The sequence below is a fragment of the Platalea leucorodia genome (genome assembly GCF_965183815.1).
Source record: "Platalea leucorodia genome assembly, chromosome: 4".
Classification (NCBI taxonomy): domain Eukaryota; kingdom Metazoa; phylum Chordata; class Aves; order Pelecaniformes; family Threskiornithidae; genus Platalea; species Platalea leucorodia.
This window is the reverse complement of record NC_138826.1, coordinates 101,950,468-101,968,309: the sequence shown is the minus strand read 5'-3', so window position 1 is coordinate 101,968,309 and position 17,842 is coordinate 101,950,468. Positions and strand designations below refer to the sequence as shown.

General features: G+C 39.7%; 1 protein-coding gene across 1 annotated transcript in view; it reads right to left on the bottom strand.

The window, feature by feature from the left end:
* Nucleotides 1-6,169: 6,169 nt before the first annotated feature.
* Nucleotides 6,170-17,842, bottom strand: part of KCND2 (potassium voltage-gated channel subfamily D member 2) — a gene marked incomplete at both ends in the record, with an annotated part of 280,627 nt that continues 268,954 nt past the window's right edge. The window contains 4 exons of the mRNA XM_082308960.1: nucleotides 6,170-6,347; nucleotides 7,978-8,225; nucleotides 12,262-12,351; nucleotides 13,950-14,048. Coding sequence (XP_082165086.1) covers nucleotides 6,170-6,347; nucleotides 7,978-8,225; nucleotides 12,262-12,351; nucleotides 13,950-14,048 — 615 coding nt within the window. The remainder of the gene's footprint in view (nucleotides 6,348-7,977; nucleotides 8,226-12,261; nucleotides 12,352-13,949; nucleotides 14,049-17,842) is intronic.

Sequence of the window (17,842 nt, the reverse complement as noted above, 5' to 3'; positions counted from 1 at the left end):
CTGGTGAGGTTGCCTGTGTATCTCCTCATGTCCAGGTTAGAGCTCATGAAGGAACAAATACGGCAAGCCAGGCTAGGGAGATTTGTTTGAGAAGTCTACAGCTAGAATAAGAGATATTGACAGCCCAGGTCATTTAGTTTTAGGCTTCCCAGGTGGTGAGGAAGCACTGCTATTAGTTGTAGTCGGATTATTCCAAGAGCAGGAGTACAGCTGTCTGAAAGGGTGAACCGGCGTGCTTGCTGGGACAGGCTCAGGGCAAAGGCTTCTCCCTTCTAGAGAAATGTTCATGTGGTAGAGTCCCTTATTACGGTCTGCTTAAATCCAAAACCACTTGGACATTGCCTTGTAATGATTCTCTTTCTAGGCATTGAGGAATGGTATTTACGCAGCCCAGATGTTAGTCTGACAAAAGAGGTTAGAGCTGCACAGCAACAAATCATGCCGGAGCCTCTGTGATCAGGGTGGGGATGGGTATGCCGTCCTTGGTTAAGCCCAGGATTGCTCCTACAGGGGTGTAACGGTAGCGGAGGTACATGTGTGGTCCTTGTGGGGGTTGCCAGGCCTTGGAGTGAAAAGCAACAAGGTGTTAAAGGCACCCTGAGAAACACCAGGCTCCAGAAGGGATCTGCTGTCCTGGGGATCTGCTCAGTTTTTCAGTAAAGCAGCTCATTGCCTCTTGTTCAGCTCAAATAGTGAAGGGGATTTCTCGTATCCCAGCTAAAACAGGAGACTGTGGCTCCAGGAGGTGGTAAATCCAGGAGGTGGGGTTTGAGGTAGCACTTCTCCAAAACTGACTTTGTGGTGGTTCCCTCGTTCAAGGATTGTTGTCAAGTCTGTGGTCAGAATGGGGCTAATTTCATCAGGGGAAAGACCCACGTGTCAGGAATGATAAAAGTATTCCCTTCCCTAGTAAGGACTACTGATAAGTATTCTGGGAAAGTCCTGTTTCACGTGTCTAACCACGTTTGCCGAAATAGGTCTCAGCTGTAAATTGGAATGCTTTCAAACTTCTTTCTTTCACTGTGCTCAGGCTATGAGGTGTCTCTGGTTTTTTAGGACTTGTTCAAAGGGCCTTAAAATTGATTGACTAGGCTGCTGTGAGTCTGTTCTTTTCCTATAGAGCTTTAGGATATATGTAGGGGAGAGGCAAGAGGGGAACATTTAGAGATACTTGCAGCAGTGAAAACTACTTCATCCTTTTATTTCCTTTTTCCCTCAGTTTTGCAGGAGTACCTGGAGGAGAAGGGTGGTGTGTTCGTTCGTCTCTGCAGCACGAACTGTGATGAGCCAAGTCTTTCTTGTTGCAACAAACAGCTATGGAGCTGCTCCTTAACGTTTTTCACAGATCGCTTAATGTCGCGGAGAGCAACTCTGTTAGAAAAGGGGTCACCCCCTGCCCGCATCAGGTGTTTCCGTTCAGCCCAGTGAATCACCCCGAGCCCGTGGGACTCTGCCTGTAGCTGTGGGGCTGAGTAAGGTTTGTGCTGCAGGGTCGTGACTTGGAAGTATGGGGATGCTTTTAGGAGGCAAAATTCACTTTTCCTGGTCTCTGGACAAGGTATTGATTCATCTGCCAGCAGGTTATATGATAAGGCTTTCTGAAGGAAACATAACTATGTTTTCTATTCTTTTTAACAGTTCATTTTGTAAAAGCAACCCATAAATATAAGGGAAATTATAAAGAATAAACAGTAAAAAGAGAGGCTGTTGGTTACAGTGACTCTATAGTTAAATACGATGGAAGCAGCAATTTTCCAATAGTTTTTGCCACAAAAGCATTATATTTAATTCATATGAATTGCTATTATTGAAGTGAGATTGTATCTAAAACTTTAAAACTCGTGTATGATTGACTACGTTTCATTAAAAAAATTGGGATGTCCTAAATACTTCAGAATTTTTATGCATCTACTTGCTTTTTATTCAGCGCTCCCTCACCTCCGGTTGTTTCTTGTACATAGATACTGTGAAAATGGGTACCTTAAAGGTAGATAAATAGATAATGCAAGTAGGTAAGAAACTAAGCTGTCCAGGTAATGAGGTATATCTTGCAGTCTTTGTCAGTCTAAATAGGTTGTTCAGTCCTGACTGCTCTTTCAGCTGCACGTTTACCTATCCTGTCAGGTGATTGCTATTCCAGAACACCTGAAAATCTTCAGATGTTTCCATAGTCAGTGGGAAAGTAAAGTCCTGGTGAGCCCCAGATGCAGGAAAGAGAGTATGTGACCTCCTAAGCACATTCCCTGCCCAAAACTTTTATGATCCTGTGACTTCACTAATGTATCCTCCTTCGGACCAGTTTCCTCCCTGAAAGCCACCCTTCTCCCTGGAGCAGCTGAGGTTGCATCGTGTTCTTGGCTGCAAAAGCCTTGTCTCGGCAGACAGTGTGTTTCCACAGCTAGTATATCCAAAACCTTAAAATGTAAAGCATACTCTTCCAGTTTGTCTCCGGTAGCCATTTTATGGGAGGACAGTCACTCTCCTTAAAACTGCTCAGGGATGGTTCACAGGCAGGTATTACTTTTACCTCTCCCCCCCCGCCCCCCCCGAGCAGTAAGCTCCTGGCAGAGGCGGCCGTCACGCGTGCCGGTGCTGTGGTATACACAGCTGATACATCGGCATCATCTGCGCTGCCAGTCGCCCTTTGCAAGGGACACACAGCGTGTTGTTACCCACTGTTGCACTACAAAAGGAGTTTGGTATCAGATTTGGGGTGGCTCTGTAGCCTGGGAGGTTCAGCAGAGTGGTCAGTGTCTGGATGGCTTGAAAACATAGCGGATACTTTTTTAAAAGTACAGATAGAGAGGTGGAGTTCATATTGCTGGAAATAATTTAATGCCCCAATTTTCTCTGCTGCTGCAGGCTGGTCTGGGATAGGTGATGGCCACTCACACAGGAGGAGGGCAGCTCTGTGTTACGGAGCTGCGGCATCCTGGTCTCGGTGGTGCTGGTATGGTATGGATGCACTCACGACTTGCCTGGAATTTTTGCTGGGGACATTTGTTGCCCTGAAATTTAGTGTTCCTTCAATCTTATTAGGAAAAAAAAAAATTCCATGAATAAGTTATTGCAAAACCAGGTTGACCCATTCAAGCATGCAGATGTTTTATTTAAATATTCCTCGAGTGTCTATTTATTCAGCATAACGCATGTATTATGCTGCCTTCTGAAATACGATATATGACTGTCAAACAAAATTGTCAAAACAACAACCTCGGTTTCTTTGTATGATACACAGAAATAATTACATTTCATGTACAGTACAGATGCATTTTACACAGTCATCAACAGTCATTCACTACCAAAACAGCATTTAAATCACCTAAAACACCAAAAGAATGTGTATTTCCCAAATTCAGAATAAATTAATGATTTTGCATGTGACATACGGAAATAGGAGACAGGACTGGAATTCTGCAAAATCATACTAAATTATTCCTTAAGCTGCATTTTAACAATGAAAGTACAAGTCGCTTCAGGGGTGTAACTGTTATGCAAGTGTATTGCTGTAGTGCGTTCTTTTTAGTCCATATGAAAAGGAGAATAAAGAGATTTTAAAAGACGGATGACCTGATGGGGTCAGTAGGTTTCCTGGGTTGTACGTAGTCTGTCCCAAAGTGGGCTTAGCAACTGCCTTTTTGCATTATTTACCTGATATAACTAGTCAAGAAGTACCATGTGGCATAAAGAAGTTGTTGTTGCAGATTGCTAATATCAAGGCAGTTTTTATATCAATAACTGTTTGCCAAAAGGTGGGGACCAAGCCATTTTTTGTATGAGCAGCCATGGGTAGGAGTCGGATGCAAGTAAAAACTCTGGGGCCATTCTGCCTCTTTTAAATCCCATTAAAACTTACGTCACCCACCAGCTTCAGCAGATCTACTGCAATTTTCCAACAGGGTGAAAGAGAGGAGAGCAATGTCAGGTAATGGACCTTGGCAGAGTTCCTCAGAAGGAGTGCTCCTCTGGGTCAGAGGACAGCCTCTGCTTCTGCTCTCTGTTACGGTTTGAAAGAAATGTAGAAGCTCGGTTTACAATAAGTAAGTTACTCTGATTTGCAGAAAAGGTGGGAAGTTAATTGCAAATTAACCAAGCTTCTGAATAAGTGAATGATAAGATAAAAGAGTAATGCATGACATTATGTACTCCTTTTAACGGCAATTTAATTCTAATATGTGATAGTGTTGTATTTTGGTGTATATACTGTAGCATGATAGTCCATCATCTACTCTTCAATCTCTGTTAACAGGTAGAGAGAAAGACCAGTATTTGCGTGCAGTAAAAAGTGTATTATCAGCAAGTTTCAGTTTTTAGTGGGTATCTTATCTTACTGTAAATTATCAGGTCAGTAGAATGCTAGCAAATACTGTACTGAAACATATGCTACTCAAACTATTAAATAACTGTGTTAATCATTTATTGTAATGGCATCTAATGCACTGAGCCTTTTGATTTATATGCGTATTTTATTTTGCAGACATGCAATTATTTCTGATCCAGTGTTTTTGATGTATATATGTATGTATTGATATGCACATATTCCATGTATATTTGATGTATATCCTGCATGGTATGTCATGTATATAGGAAGCATTATGATACATCTCCTAATGCACTCTCATGAAGAAAAATGACACTTTTTTATCAGAAAGCTTTCTGATAACATCAATGTCTTTTAAAAATGAAGCCAAAAAGCCTTAACTAGTAGAGCCTTCATATTAGCTTTTAGGCCTGCCCATGTGGGTAAATTCCAACTAAGATAAATTATGTTTTTATAGCTTTGGGACCCATTCCATTATTCTATCAGTGTTCTTAGGTAATTAAATATCTTCACGCCATATAAATTCTCAAACAAATTTTAGGATGCAAGTTTACAGATAATTACAAAAAGAATTTAGCCATCTTTTTTACTGAATATCTTTCGGTGTCTTCCAGCCTAGCCAATAATCTGGATGCTGCAGAATGTCAACAAGGAAGGTTTAGAGATAAATGTTAGCTGATCCCCAAAACACCGTTGTTGTAATTTTAATTCAAACAGGATTGATCCTGCAAGAGTACTCTGGGACGAGAGGTTTGTTCTGAAAATACAGAAGTAGACAAGATGTCCGTGGAAGAAAGGACTGTGTTGATTCATCAGTAGCCTTGAAATCCCAAATAATGCGGTAAAGTTGGAGTGAACAACAAACTGTCATAGAAATAGACGACAGTGGACAAAAAGAACAATGGCTGAATAGCGCATTTGTGGTGCACGGTTTGGCTGTAAGATTATTTAAATGCTTGCCATTAGAAGTTTATAGTGTAGATGAAGTTGTGTAAAATACCTTAAAAAAAAAAAAGAAATCCTGATTCCTGATACAACAGGTGTACAATGACTTATTGCAGTTGTAACAGTACCTAGGAAGCAAGATAAAACAATAGTAAATATTGAACTAACTGAACACTTTTAGTTCACTAATGAGTGTTTCAATAAGAAATACTGCATTTTTCAAAGGGAAGTTATTTGTACAACTACCATGGAACATTAACAATCAGCTTGTTGTAAGTGCACGGAAATGCCCCTTTCTACAGTAATATTTTATCATGCCTAATCTGAAAAACAACAAAAGTAAACTGAGATCACAGCTCCAAATAATTTCAGCATGCATTATGGTTGTAGTTCTTTCAGTCAGTACAAACATATTTCATATGACCATTTTTTTCTTTCATTTTTTGATAGTTTCTCAACAAGTTTGTGGTTTATTAACAGGAAAAAAAAAAGACACATTATCAAAATGTTTCTCGTTGGTTTGCATTCAGCAGGAACACAGGTTTGTTTCTATTTTTTGTTTTGCCTTTTTTTTTTTTTTTTTTCTAAAAAGAGCTCTCATGATAAGAAGAAGCATCAATGGGGACATTTCATTGTGCTCATATAGTAAGTCAGGATGGTCACAGAAGATTCCACTGCGCGTCAGTTCGGACAAGGGGTAAGAAACTCCTCTTGGTTCACACGCTACGACACCAAAACCCACAAAGTGTTTTGTTTCTCCTGAACCTCTCGGTCTGCGGCCGCTGGCGCACATGTCAAGGGGCGTTGTCTTTGTCAGCTCTCTCATTCCTCGTGACTCATTTCTCATTGCTCGAGCTCAGCTTGCAAGTGGTCTTTATGCTAATTTATAAATAATTCCTTATTTTATAAAGCAGATACTCTGACAATGTTTCCTCCCGAATACTCGGGAGACTCTGGCCTATCATCTCCTTCGGGTGTGGTGACTGGAGGTGTTGGGATGCTAATTATTGCTGTAGTGACGTAAGGCTGCTCACAGTTTAGTTTAACGCACTCTTCCACTTTGGCATTTAAGCTGGAACGGCTGGAGGAAGAAACAAAAATCCATGAAGAGAGAAAGTCTGCGTTACCGCGCACCTCTCGTGTGCCCAATTCCACTCCCTCAGCCGTCCGTCTCCGTCCTGCCCCATTAGAGAGCTCAGAGGTGCAAAGCGGCACCAACCCACCACCCTGCACCCTGGCAGAAGGTGGTCCACGGCTATGTCCATGGACAGGCCCCCTTTCTCCCTTCCTTCCCACCATTTCAGCACTTCTAGAAGTTTCTGGCCTCATCACCTAAGTGTTTCTGAGCAGGGGAAGCATTTGAGCTGCTCCCTGGGGAGCAAACTTCGCATAGCCAAATGACTTGCTATGTGGGAAAGTGGAAACTAAGGGGTAGTCCCAGTCTCCTACTGATTCCTCCATGCCATGCTTATTTAAGAACATTTTGAATATTACGTATCCTCAAGAGTAAGACACAGTGATATATGCACTAATAAAGGCTAACATGTTCATGGAGTTGCTGCAGTACCTCAGCATCGTAAGAAACTTGTAAACTCAGACCATTTTGAGGTAAGACTGGCATTTTGTGCTTGTGTTTTTAGCTTGTTTTTTTAGCACAAAGCTGGTGCTTTGTGTTTTTACATACTCTTTGACTGGAAGCACGGTGCAGGAAAGTCCTCTAGCAGAGAAAGGATGGATCCAGGCAGAATATTTCCTGAGAAGCTAAGACAGATTGGAGCTTTGTGCTGGCCAGGAGGTCTCATTGCACAACAGCTGAAAAACTTCTGTAGCTACAAGCTTCTGGATTGTTCATGGAACTGAAATCCAAACCTAGTAACTACATAAAGCAAGCTACTCAAAATGTAACTTAACAAGACAATCTCTATAGCAACTAGTGCTGAAAACGCTTCTTTTTTAAATGGCGGCATGTTTGAGTTCAATAGAAAACACTTCTGAGTCTCCTGAGACCTTTGCTGTGTTTTCAGAGGTGGTGTTTGGATATACCTGAAAGCCAAATGGTTTACTTGTGAGAGTACAGAGATGTTCAGTAAATTACAGACTCTTAAAGTGCACTTTCCTCACTTTTGTAATAACTCCTCAAACTAGGAAACACATTTTTCTTATCCATTTCATATTTTTTATTTAGAAGAGTCTTTCTTATGACTATTACACTTAGGACTCTGGGAATTAGTTTGATTTCGCTGCTCTGTGGAAATACGAGGAAGCCTCATTTGTCCTTTGCTTCTGAACCAAACCATCAGAAAGAGCAGGGACAGACCCACCTTTCTCTTCCCACTTGCTTGTCTTGTATATCTGAATTGCACATTTTTCTATGCTAAATTTTTCTTGTCATGTTTGTCCATGTCATATGATATTTGGTGCGCTATTTAATTTGGGGTCCCTGGATGCTATTTGCTGCAAATAGCACGCAGTAGTTTGTGGGGAGGGCATGAGAGGGCAGAAATGGATGTAGAGAGACTATCTGTTACCTTGGAGTAAGCTTGGAGCACACTAAGTGCAAGGTGTTTCAGTACTAATGTCCATTTTTGGATGACTATTTGACTTTCATCTTTAGCCTCGCAGCCCACCTGCAAAGGCCACGATGCCTCTACGTTTCTTCTCTAACGAAGAAAGGGGCTTCAGCTCTCGGTGTGCTGATGCATGTGAAGTACCTGTTAGACAGAGGCGTCCTCTCCACACATCTGATCTGGATGGTGCTGAGCTCTTGCACGCTGCCTGGACGGCTGCCAGTGATGGTGGTGTTTGGGATGCGGTAAGTCTTTTTATGTCTTCGTGAGCAGCAAGTGCTGGTAACACCTTGTTGAGATGAGAGAGAGGGGCTGTGGCTGGGGGGTCTATTGACTGTGGAAACCTCCATACAGCTCTCTTCATAGACTTGCTCATCCACAAACTCGTGATTCTAGCCCAGAGGAATCCAACAAAGGGACAAAGCACACACAGAAAGATAATTAAAGTGAATGTATTAATCATGATTGTTTAAAGGCTTAAATTGACACAACTAAATAAACTGGGCAAGTTAGACAGCTTATTCTTGATTATGGTGTTTAGCCCATATTAGCCTGGGCTGAATACCAATATAAATGTAAACGCCGGAACAAAACGCTCAGAGCTCTAAATAAGAAAAAAGTTAATCCAAATTATTTTGTAAAATAGCACATGATTGTAACGTAGTTTGCATTATAAATATCTGTATAATCTATGAAGTACCACAAAATAGGGGATTATGTTTATTAATAAAAATGCAAGTGGTGCTTATGTAAATGCTCTAAATGTCATTTGGAAATAAATAAGATTTATTGTATTGAGCTATAATAAAATAAAAATCATAAAAATTTTCCAGATGGGTTTATAAAGCTTCCTGTTGAATTACATATTAGAAGTCAGGATCTGAAACAGTGTATTTTGAGGTATGCATCTACGTAAAAGAAAAAGATTCAATTAAATAGAAGTTTTGATGAGGGGAGATGAGACTGTTATTTAAAAGCATCCAAGAAGTTCCTAATTACTGTAGATGAATGTATTGAAAGCAGTTTAGAAGACTGAGCATTTAGTTAAATTAAGTAGTCTTCATTCATGCAATCTTTGCTTAATCCCAGCATAGACAGTAGTCTTATAGGGTTGTCATAGAGCTGAATCCTAATTCAAGCAAACGGCTGGTTTTCGTTGAGTCAGTGGGTGCTTAGGGAGTGTTTCACACATAGCCGTGATTTCCACATTATCTTTGTGTGCAAAAGAGTGTGAAATAGTGGTGTTGCTTATGGGGAGAGGAGGGATTTTTACAGTCATTTTAAAGTAGCAGCCCAAACTAAAGAAAGATTAAGATAAATTCATGTGCAGTGTGAGAAAGCCTCCTTTTAAAAAAAAAAAATCTTTCCAGTTACTGCTGGAATCAGTCTGCGTATCCTGAGAATGGTTTAGGGAGCATTTTCTGGGTTGTTTTACACTCTACTCAGTCTTGTTCACTTAAAGTTTGTTAGCCTGCTGTGTCTTTCTGTATTAGAATGAGAAGCATTATTTTTTCCCCTAAAGACCGATGTGCTAATTGGAAAGGTGCTGATGTTTTCCAGGAGAATTACAGTACAGTGCTAATATAAAATATAAAATATGTGAGCAAAGTAAGTAGAGTCACAACTGTAGCCAAGTGTTTGCGACAAATGGAAATACCTTTATAGGCATATTATTTTTATTTCCATTTCTTCTGTTCTCCTTCACTCAGACATGAGTTTGGGTGGAAATGAGTGGTGTTGAAGAATGCCGATTTCAAGTGATATGGAAAAAAAGAACTTGCTTGAAAGTTGATTTCTGTAAGGTGTATGTCAGTCACAATCAAGATTTTGAATGTGATCACACAGCGGACATAAAATTCAGAGAGAAAAATTACCTAATTGCCATCTTTAGATTATATGTTCAGTGGCTTGCAGTATGTTTGCCAAGAACTCTACTAGTTTTCCAATTAAAAGTAATTTTGTGCTTCCTAAAACTTTTATGGAGCAACCAACTCAATTCAATTTGTAGGGTCCATTAAAGAGGGTTATTGAGTGAACTTTTAATATCGACTGGAAACATTTTGAAACGATATAATGGCTCAAGTTAATATATTTGATCATACTTATTAATTAACTGTTCTTAAATCAGCTAAAAGTAGCCTGTAAAATATAACTTTCAGTGCAATTATTTTCATTATTAATGTAATTTTCACAGAATTCCATAACATCTCCCACACTGCATTTTTTAGAGTGGAAGAGATCTTATTCTATTGACTTTAAAGTGCCGGAAAAGAGAAAATGTGCCTTTGCTTGGTATCATCTGGACTGGTGCTTGTACCAAATGATATTTCAAAGGATGAGGTGAGGCTAAGAAGGCACCTCACTCTTGCTGTTATACCATGAACCAGCAACTTGCCAGATTCCACAAGCTGAGGGCCCATAATTTTAAGTTCCCACTAAAGTTTTAGGAATGCTTGATCCAACCAGGCAGTTGCAGAACACAACTTGGAACCCCTGCATACATTTTTGTGTTCATGTGTCATATGAACATCAGTGCCAGTAGCAGGACCCAATAAACAAGGAAAAAAGAAAGTAGATTCTATGCAAATTTAGGAAACAAGATAATGCTTGCTTTATAGACTTATTCTTTGTTTAAAAAAAGAAAAAAAGAATAAGCTCACATATTTGACCATTATGATTAGAAGAAATGTGAAACTTTGGGAGCCGAATCCAGCTTCCACCGTATGAATAGAATTTTTTTTCCATTATTTCTATGAGAGTTTGACAAGATCTGTGGCTACTATTAGGGTTTTAAATATGTTTCTAATGTTCAACTGTAGAACAATTTTTAAGGGAGATCGCTATTATCAGGTTCTAGTACAAAATGTCTCAAAAATATTCCAAATGTTCAAAAAATGCCAGCCTGAATCTTGGCAAAGAAAACACATGATACTCTGAATAGGAAGCAAGACATTTTGTCCTACAGCACATTATATAAAAATGAATACTCCACAAGTAAGAATAGAGAAGAAATAAGCACCTGTGGGATGACATATTACTAAGTGATGTAACAACAGGGCCATTCTATTTACAAAGAAATGCTGTTGAAAGGAGAACATTAAATTATACATATACCTGCATCATATTTTAATTTAGCAATGTCTGTTGTGGGAAAACTTTTTAATCTCTCTCTTTTTTTTTTTTTTTTTTTTTTTTTGAGAAAGAGCAGAAAGCCTTTCACATTGATCTCCATCAAATATAGCAGAAGCATTACTGGGTCTTTTAATGAAAATCTAAAACTAGACTACAAAGATAAGACAAAATAGCATAAAGTTCCTCGATGTATACAAAAATTAAAAAGAAATCATATAATTTTTTACATGCATCTGGAACTTGTAAAACTAGATATAAATTTGTAAATGATAGTTTAATGGATGTTGACCAACTTACCTACAATATAAGGTAAATTCTACATGACAATATAACCCTCACAAAAATATAAAAATACAAAGATGTAATTTTAGTGTCCCATATGTTAAATTCCCAAATCTACAATGATTAAGTTCAATATAACTAATATTTATGTTCTTAGTTTCCTTAGGAAATGATAAAAGAGGAAACAATGTAAATTTAGGGATGATTAAGGTTATTGCTGTGGTGATATCTGTCCAGAAATATACTATTAGTAAACATGGCACTTCTTAGTCATTACTGAATCGTAACTCTGGTGCAGTTTACTATCCTTTATGGCTGTATAATTATTCAGGTATTGACCAGGGAAAAATATAGAGAGCACATAATAAGTAGTCCTTTGGATTTATAGGGAGTTTCAAATCTAGATATGTATATTTGGGCTGTTATGAATTACATCAGTGATTTCTACAGGGATCTCAGTGTCTAAACTGAAGCCAAAAGACTTTGAAGCTTTGCATCTGCATCTGGATTAAGCGCTTGAAGTTTCACAATAGGATGCTTGGGGATCCTCTTTTAGAGTCACTTCAGTGAGAATCGCGTTCACGTCGGAGGAAACACTCAGCAGCTCTCCCTGTACAAAAGCCCAACATTTGCTCAGGCAAAAACTTGCTTTGACTGCACTGAGTATTGAATGTGTAAGGATTACAAATTGTGTTTTATGAACTGCACTGCAGAAAAGTGCAAATGATAACATTATGGAGTGCATGAAAATCACACCGAAGGTCACATATACAGCTTGGCTATACTGATGTCAACTCACTGATGACAATATCTTTCACTCTAGATGAGGCTCTCCCCCAGGATCTCTCTGTTATTTACGTGCAGTGGGTATAACACCTTAAAATAAGATAAAATGCCTTTTCTTCCCAGTTAACTGCTTTCATATAAAGGCTTATTAATTAGAAGAAATACTGAAAACATTCAAAACTATGCTGGTGTTGGAATTCACAGGAAAACACAGTTCTCTTTTCTTACCGTAGTTTTTTCCAGGCAGTGAAGCAGGTGGTGGTGCTGCGTTTCAAAGGAAGAGCCAGATTTGCTAACAAAGGCCTGTTCTTCTTCACTGGAGGACTGTTAATACATAGAACTCTGTATTATTCTCATTTGTGAACAAGAGGGCTCTTATCCAAATATTTGATCAGAACTAATCTGGATTGTACACGGTAGCGTAACTGCAATGCTTCGTCTACAGGGTATAACCCAAATCATTCTGGACCTGAGTTCTCTTTTGCTTGTTTGTTTTTTAATTAAAACATTTCTTCCCTTCCTTTGCACCTCCTTTAAAATGTTTCCATCTTAGGTCTTTTATGCATAGATGGAATAGTACAATTTACAAGTGCACAAGTGCAATCAACATGTAAGCTTTGAATGTTGAATCAATGCATACTTAAAATTATCATAAATTTAAGTGACAGTAAAATATTTTTTTTTTCCTGGGAATGTGCCTCATTTGAAAGAAATTAAACATAGTTGTCCTCCTGGGATCATTTCATAGCACTAAGGAATTTCTGGTATTGCTGCTTACACAAAAATTCATGTCAGCGATCCCAATCTGCTGAGTTTGGAAAGCATACAGCAGATGTTACTGACACAGAATGAAGAATTAAGTAGAAAGCATCCACTGTTTATCAATTGCCTTCACAATTATTCACTAGAAAGCAGAAAACTAAACAGAGGAGGAAGTGGGATAATAGGAAAGATTACAATTCAACTTTGGGATATTTGAAATCTGCATGGCAATTAAGTTACTTGATGTCTTTTTAGTTCAAAGATTTGAGTTCTTTCAAGCAGGAGAGGAAGCGAGGGCTCTGACTGCTTGTCTTTTGTGCTAGACCGGACGGACGGACAGCCCCTTCCTCCTCTTCTGGCTATAGGTTAAAGCATTCGGCTTTTTAACATGTATTGAATAGAAAGGGCATAGAGGAATGAAAGCCTTCCTGTATCTCTCAGGAACTGCCTAAATGCCTGAAGATGGCAGGGATTAAAAAACACTGTGTCTTCAGTCTTTCTCAGCTGGCTACAGCTCCAAGCAGCCACGGGGCTGTCTCCGGCAGCGCAGGTCATTGTGGATCCCAGTCCCAGCCGCTGCCCATGGCTCCCGCTGCTGGTCCTGGCTTCCTCAGCAGGGGTAAGGGGGAATTTGCTTCAGGGAGCATTAGATTTCAATGCGTTTGAGGTAATTGCCAAGATTCTCCTTAGAACAAAGTAGGCGCTTCCAGGGAATGCTTTTCACTCTGCAACATCCCTCTGTGCAAATGGTAGCCCGGAGCTACCTCTTTCCCTCACTGATGATGAAGCCTGGCTTTGTCACACATGTTCTACTTCTCTAAAGCCAAATGAGATAAATCCAACCTACCTCCTAAGAGGCAAACACTGTACTTTATTAATGAGGCCTTCTATGGGTTCTAACTCTAAAAATGTGGGTTACATTTGAATCCAGCATTTCTATCTGTCGATTTCCCTCATCTTTTAATACCCCATCATCGACTCTCAAAAGCTTCCTTTAACAATGGTAATTGTCCAATTTATCCTTCCTTAATCTACCTCTAAAGATAACATTGCCTAAAGACCCAAGTTGACTTTCCCTGTTGATAAATAGAATAAGCTACTGCTGGGCTGTCATTAAGCTGTTTCTCTGGAGGTGGAGGATATAAAAACATTACCTGCTGCAGCTGGTTACTCAGTAAGCCATTTCGTTTGCTCTGCATGTAGGCATTAGCACTCCCACTCTTTGCTGCACGAATTCGAGCAAGTCTAGCTTTCTGTGTAAATAGAAAAAAGGAAGAGTGTCACTTCTACTCATATCCATTATTCTGTTTATCTAAAACTGCTAATTGGAATCAGCTGCTTATGAATACCAATATCATAACCACTGAAAGACTGCATTGCATCTGTCCTCCAGGTGGAGCAAATCATAAGTGCCTTCCTATTTAAAATGCAAATGACAGAAGTTTTTATTTGTTTGCATGCATAAGCTAATAAGAACAATGATTTTGGAGAAGCGATTAGACAGATCAGCGTGTAAGTGCCTCCTTTTTTTTGCATTGCTGCAATTGTGCTGGTCCTTATGCCTTGTGGATCAGGAACATGGGCATCCATCTCAGCTGCTCCTGTGGTGAAAATCTCTTTAAAGGGGAAGAAATGGTTCAGAAAAACCTAATGTTGCAACCGCCATGTGCTGGTTGCTCAGAGCCTTCTGGGGTTTTAGAGTAGTGGAATGTGACAGTGTTTTTTCATGCTGTCTCCCAGCTAAGTTCCTGAATGCCTGCCAGGCCTTTTAAAAGCCTTTTTACCTCTTCATGTCTAGTGGTATAATCAGACTTAATACTTGTCATTATTGGTCATAATCTGTCTGTAATCTGATTTTTTAGAGACTGCAGACATCAAATTGCTGGGAGAGATTTGAGTTTTCTCAGGTGAGCTTCATTGCTTATGAACGTGACTTTCATTCCAGAGTAGAAGGTGGCTCATGAGTGAAGGACACTTTGCATCCACTGACTTCTGTACAACAGGTAAAAGCCAACATTAGGGGAAAGTGTGAACAAAAGACTCTCTCAACCAATAATATGGAAAACAGAATCTTTTATGGGGTTTCTAGGATGGCATCCTGGTTCTGTAATTTTTGTGGCTGGTTACATGTGTAAGGGAGCATCTGGGTTTATCTTCATGCATTGGTTTCTGATTCTGAAAGCCAAATGCTGAGCAGCATCTGGAGTTGAATGGCTGCTGAAGCACAGAAGGAGAAACAGTGAAGAATGTGAAAAACTGACTTTGATATATTAATAGGGATTTTTCATATCTGATAATTACTCAGTTGATATTTTCAGAAAATAGAGGGAGCATTCTCACACACGCACACGCACACGCACACACACACACACACACTTTCTGTGGCATAAAATGTCAGCATGAAATGATTGAAAATCCCTGAACACTTATAGAGGGAAGCAGCCCGGTCACTGCAGCCACCAGATCTCTCTGGCATGATTAATAATTAACTGACTATGAGGAATGACTCAACACCACACTTTGGACTCACAGGCTCAAACTCACAGATCTTCTCAACAGCGAGCCAAGAAATTCATGACAGCTAACAGCAAACATGGCTAGAATCTGGCTTATGTTATAGGTCATGTATTTATTATCTGTTAATTGTTCTGAAAGAAAATAAGATAATGCTGTGCACGTGTGCATCACTGAGTCAAAAAGCTCATGAGAGGCTACTGCCTGATTTTGTGATATATTGACCATTTTAGAATAACACACTGGTTTGTCACCTTCCTTGGTGCCCACAGCCTTTCCAGCTATGCAGTTAATGCACCTTATTCTAGTGATAAGAGGTGAAGTGCCTGGGTCACCTACACAGTGCTTCTGCACAGGTGAATTCCTACCTTCCCCTTCCTCCTGTTAGCACTGAAAGGATACCTGCAGCCCCACACTCCCTCACCCTGGGTGGGTTCCCAGAGACTGAACTGGGGGTAAATGTCCAGTCAGGGCTCTTTCACTGAGCACCACGGCTGACCAGCCCTGGGCAGCCAGGCATGCTGCAGTGAGCCACCCGAGAGGGAAATGTGCCGGGCTGGCCTGGGGTCCCCAGGAGCCGACCAGTGGTGGAAATGGTTAACAGCTCCGACCCTCCGGGCTCACACAGGCTCCTTGGTGGCACATCCAAGGCCAATGATGTCGTTAGGGCTGAGTCCTCAGGAATGGCAATTAAAGCCCCTTGGACAGGCAGAAAATAGGTTATTTTCAAGGTGGAGCTCTGCAGACGCAACACCAGCATGACAGGCTGAAGGCTGGGGAAAGAGCTTTACCTGCACCGCAGAATACTCATGGGTTGGGACATGTGCACTGGGTTATGTTCATAAATACATTAAAGGTCTCTCTTAGCACTACTGTTTAGCCTTAGGAGCTTGAGATGCTTTAGAGATGCCTTTCCAGGGTACAACATGGAGTCCCATAAATAAATTATTTCAGTCACAAATTTTTTAGCTACGGTACTTTTCAGTGGGCTCTTTGTACAGGGAGATTCATTAGATTTAATGAACAAACACTTTACATACATTAGTTCTGCTTTTCCTTTTAGCATGCATATTCATTTTCTCTTTCAGTGATTGAAGTAATAATTATTGTGCAGCACCATTTCATAAAGAAATATAAAAAATATAACGGTTCATCAGGCTATCTTAATATATCAATGTGCTGCAACACATATAATACGATGGTTGTACTTTCCATGTGAAGATTTCAAATTGCTTTGTAAATATGAATTTATTGTGTCTTAGAAAGCTTTTATGAGGTGGAATGTAATAGCTTACATCTTTCTAGCTGAGACTCATTCAGATGGCCTGAATTTACGTCATTTAACAAAGAGAAGACAATAAATCTATTACCAAGACAGGAACCAGATATTGTGGCTTCCTTGCTTATACTTCAGTTTACAGAAAATACTCCTGAAACTGGAGATGTTTACAAATCTGTTAAAGTGATAAGATTTCTTTTCAGTGCTTCTGCCTGATTTATATCAGAGCCTGTAACCTGAGTAGTCTAGTGACTCCTCACAATGCCTATCAAGGAATCATGTAAAGCTCATGTCAGCCACAGGATTTTAAGGGCTGTGTGCTGGGGATTGAATTCCCATGAAGGATACCAAAATGATGTGATAACATCAGGAAACTTGTGATTAGAGAAGAACTGTGTTTTCTGCCATGTACGACAGAAAGGGAGTGATAACTGCCCCTTTCAACCACTGCAAAGCCCCTCCTAACTCTCCCCTTTCATGGAATATCTAGAAAAGAAAGGATTAAGTTCTTCTGCAGCAGATTATCTTCTTTGCTATGAGGTTTTCCCTGTTAGCTGTTGAATGTGAAACTTTGATTCTGGTAATTCTTATGCTGTCTAGGATAAAACCAACATAGCTGAAATACAGTTCTGTTACTTACTCTGATGAAATTCCACCATAATCATCTCATCTGAAACTTCCTAAAGAAATTGATGATCAGCTCTAATTCTTATCACATCATTTGTATTTGCACTGAACTTCTCTTTTGAATGCATTGCTTTTTTTTTCTAGCTTCAAATTTTACAACTTAGAGGTGGATCCTGGTCTATGGCTGCATTTATAGAAACCTTACAAAGGGAATTCACTGTTATTCAACAACAGCTAGCTCTGTCAGTTTTAGAAATACAAACATCAATTTACACAAGGTTTTAAATAGTGCTAAATGTATCACTATGGGATATTTACAACATCCAGCTTTTAACATTCAACATCCCCTCAGCTGTCCAGCTGTGTTAAGAGAGAGATTTTATCAGGAACACTTTAGGGCAGGGATACTGGGAATCATTTTTGGCAGGAGCCTCTCTTCTATTTGCTATGCAAGAAGCCTAGGTAGCCTAGGTAATTTAGTACTTAGCTCCTCTTGTCTCTCTTCTGCTGCTCTCCAGACTACATAACTATCTTGCCATCAAAACTCAAAAATTAATAATTACTTACCTTATGGTTATTATTTTTTAATGATCTTGTAGAATTAAAATATAAGAATTCCTTCACAGT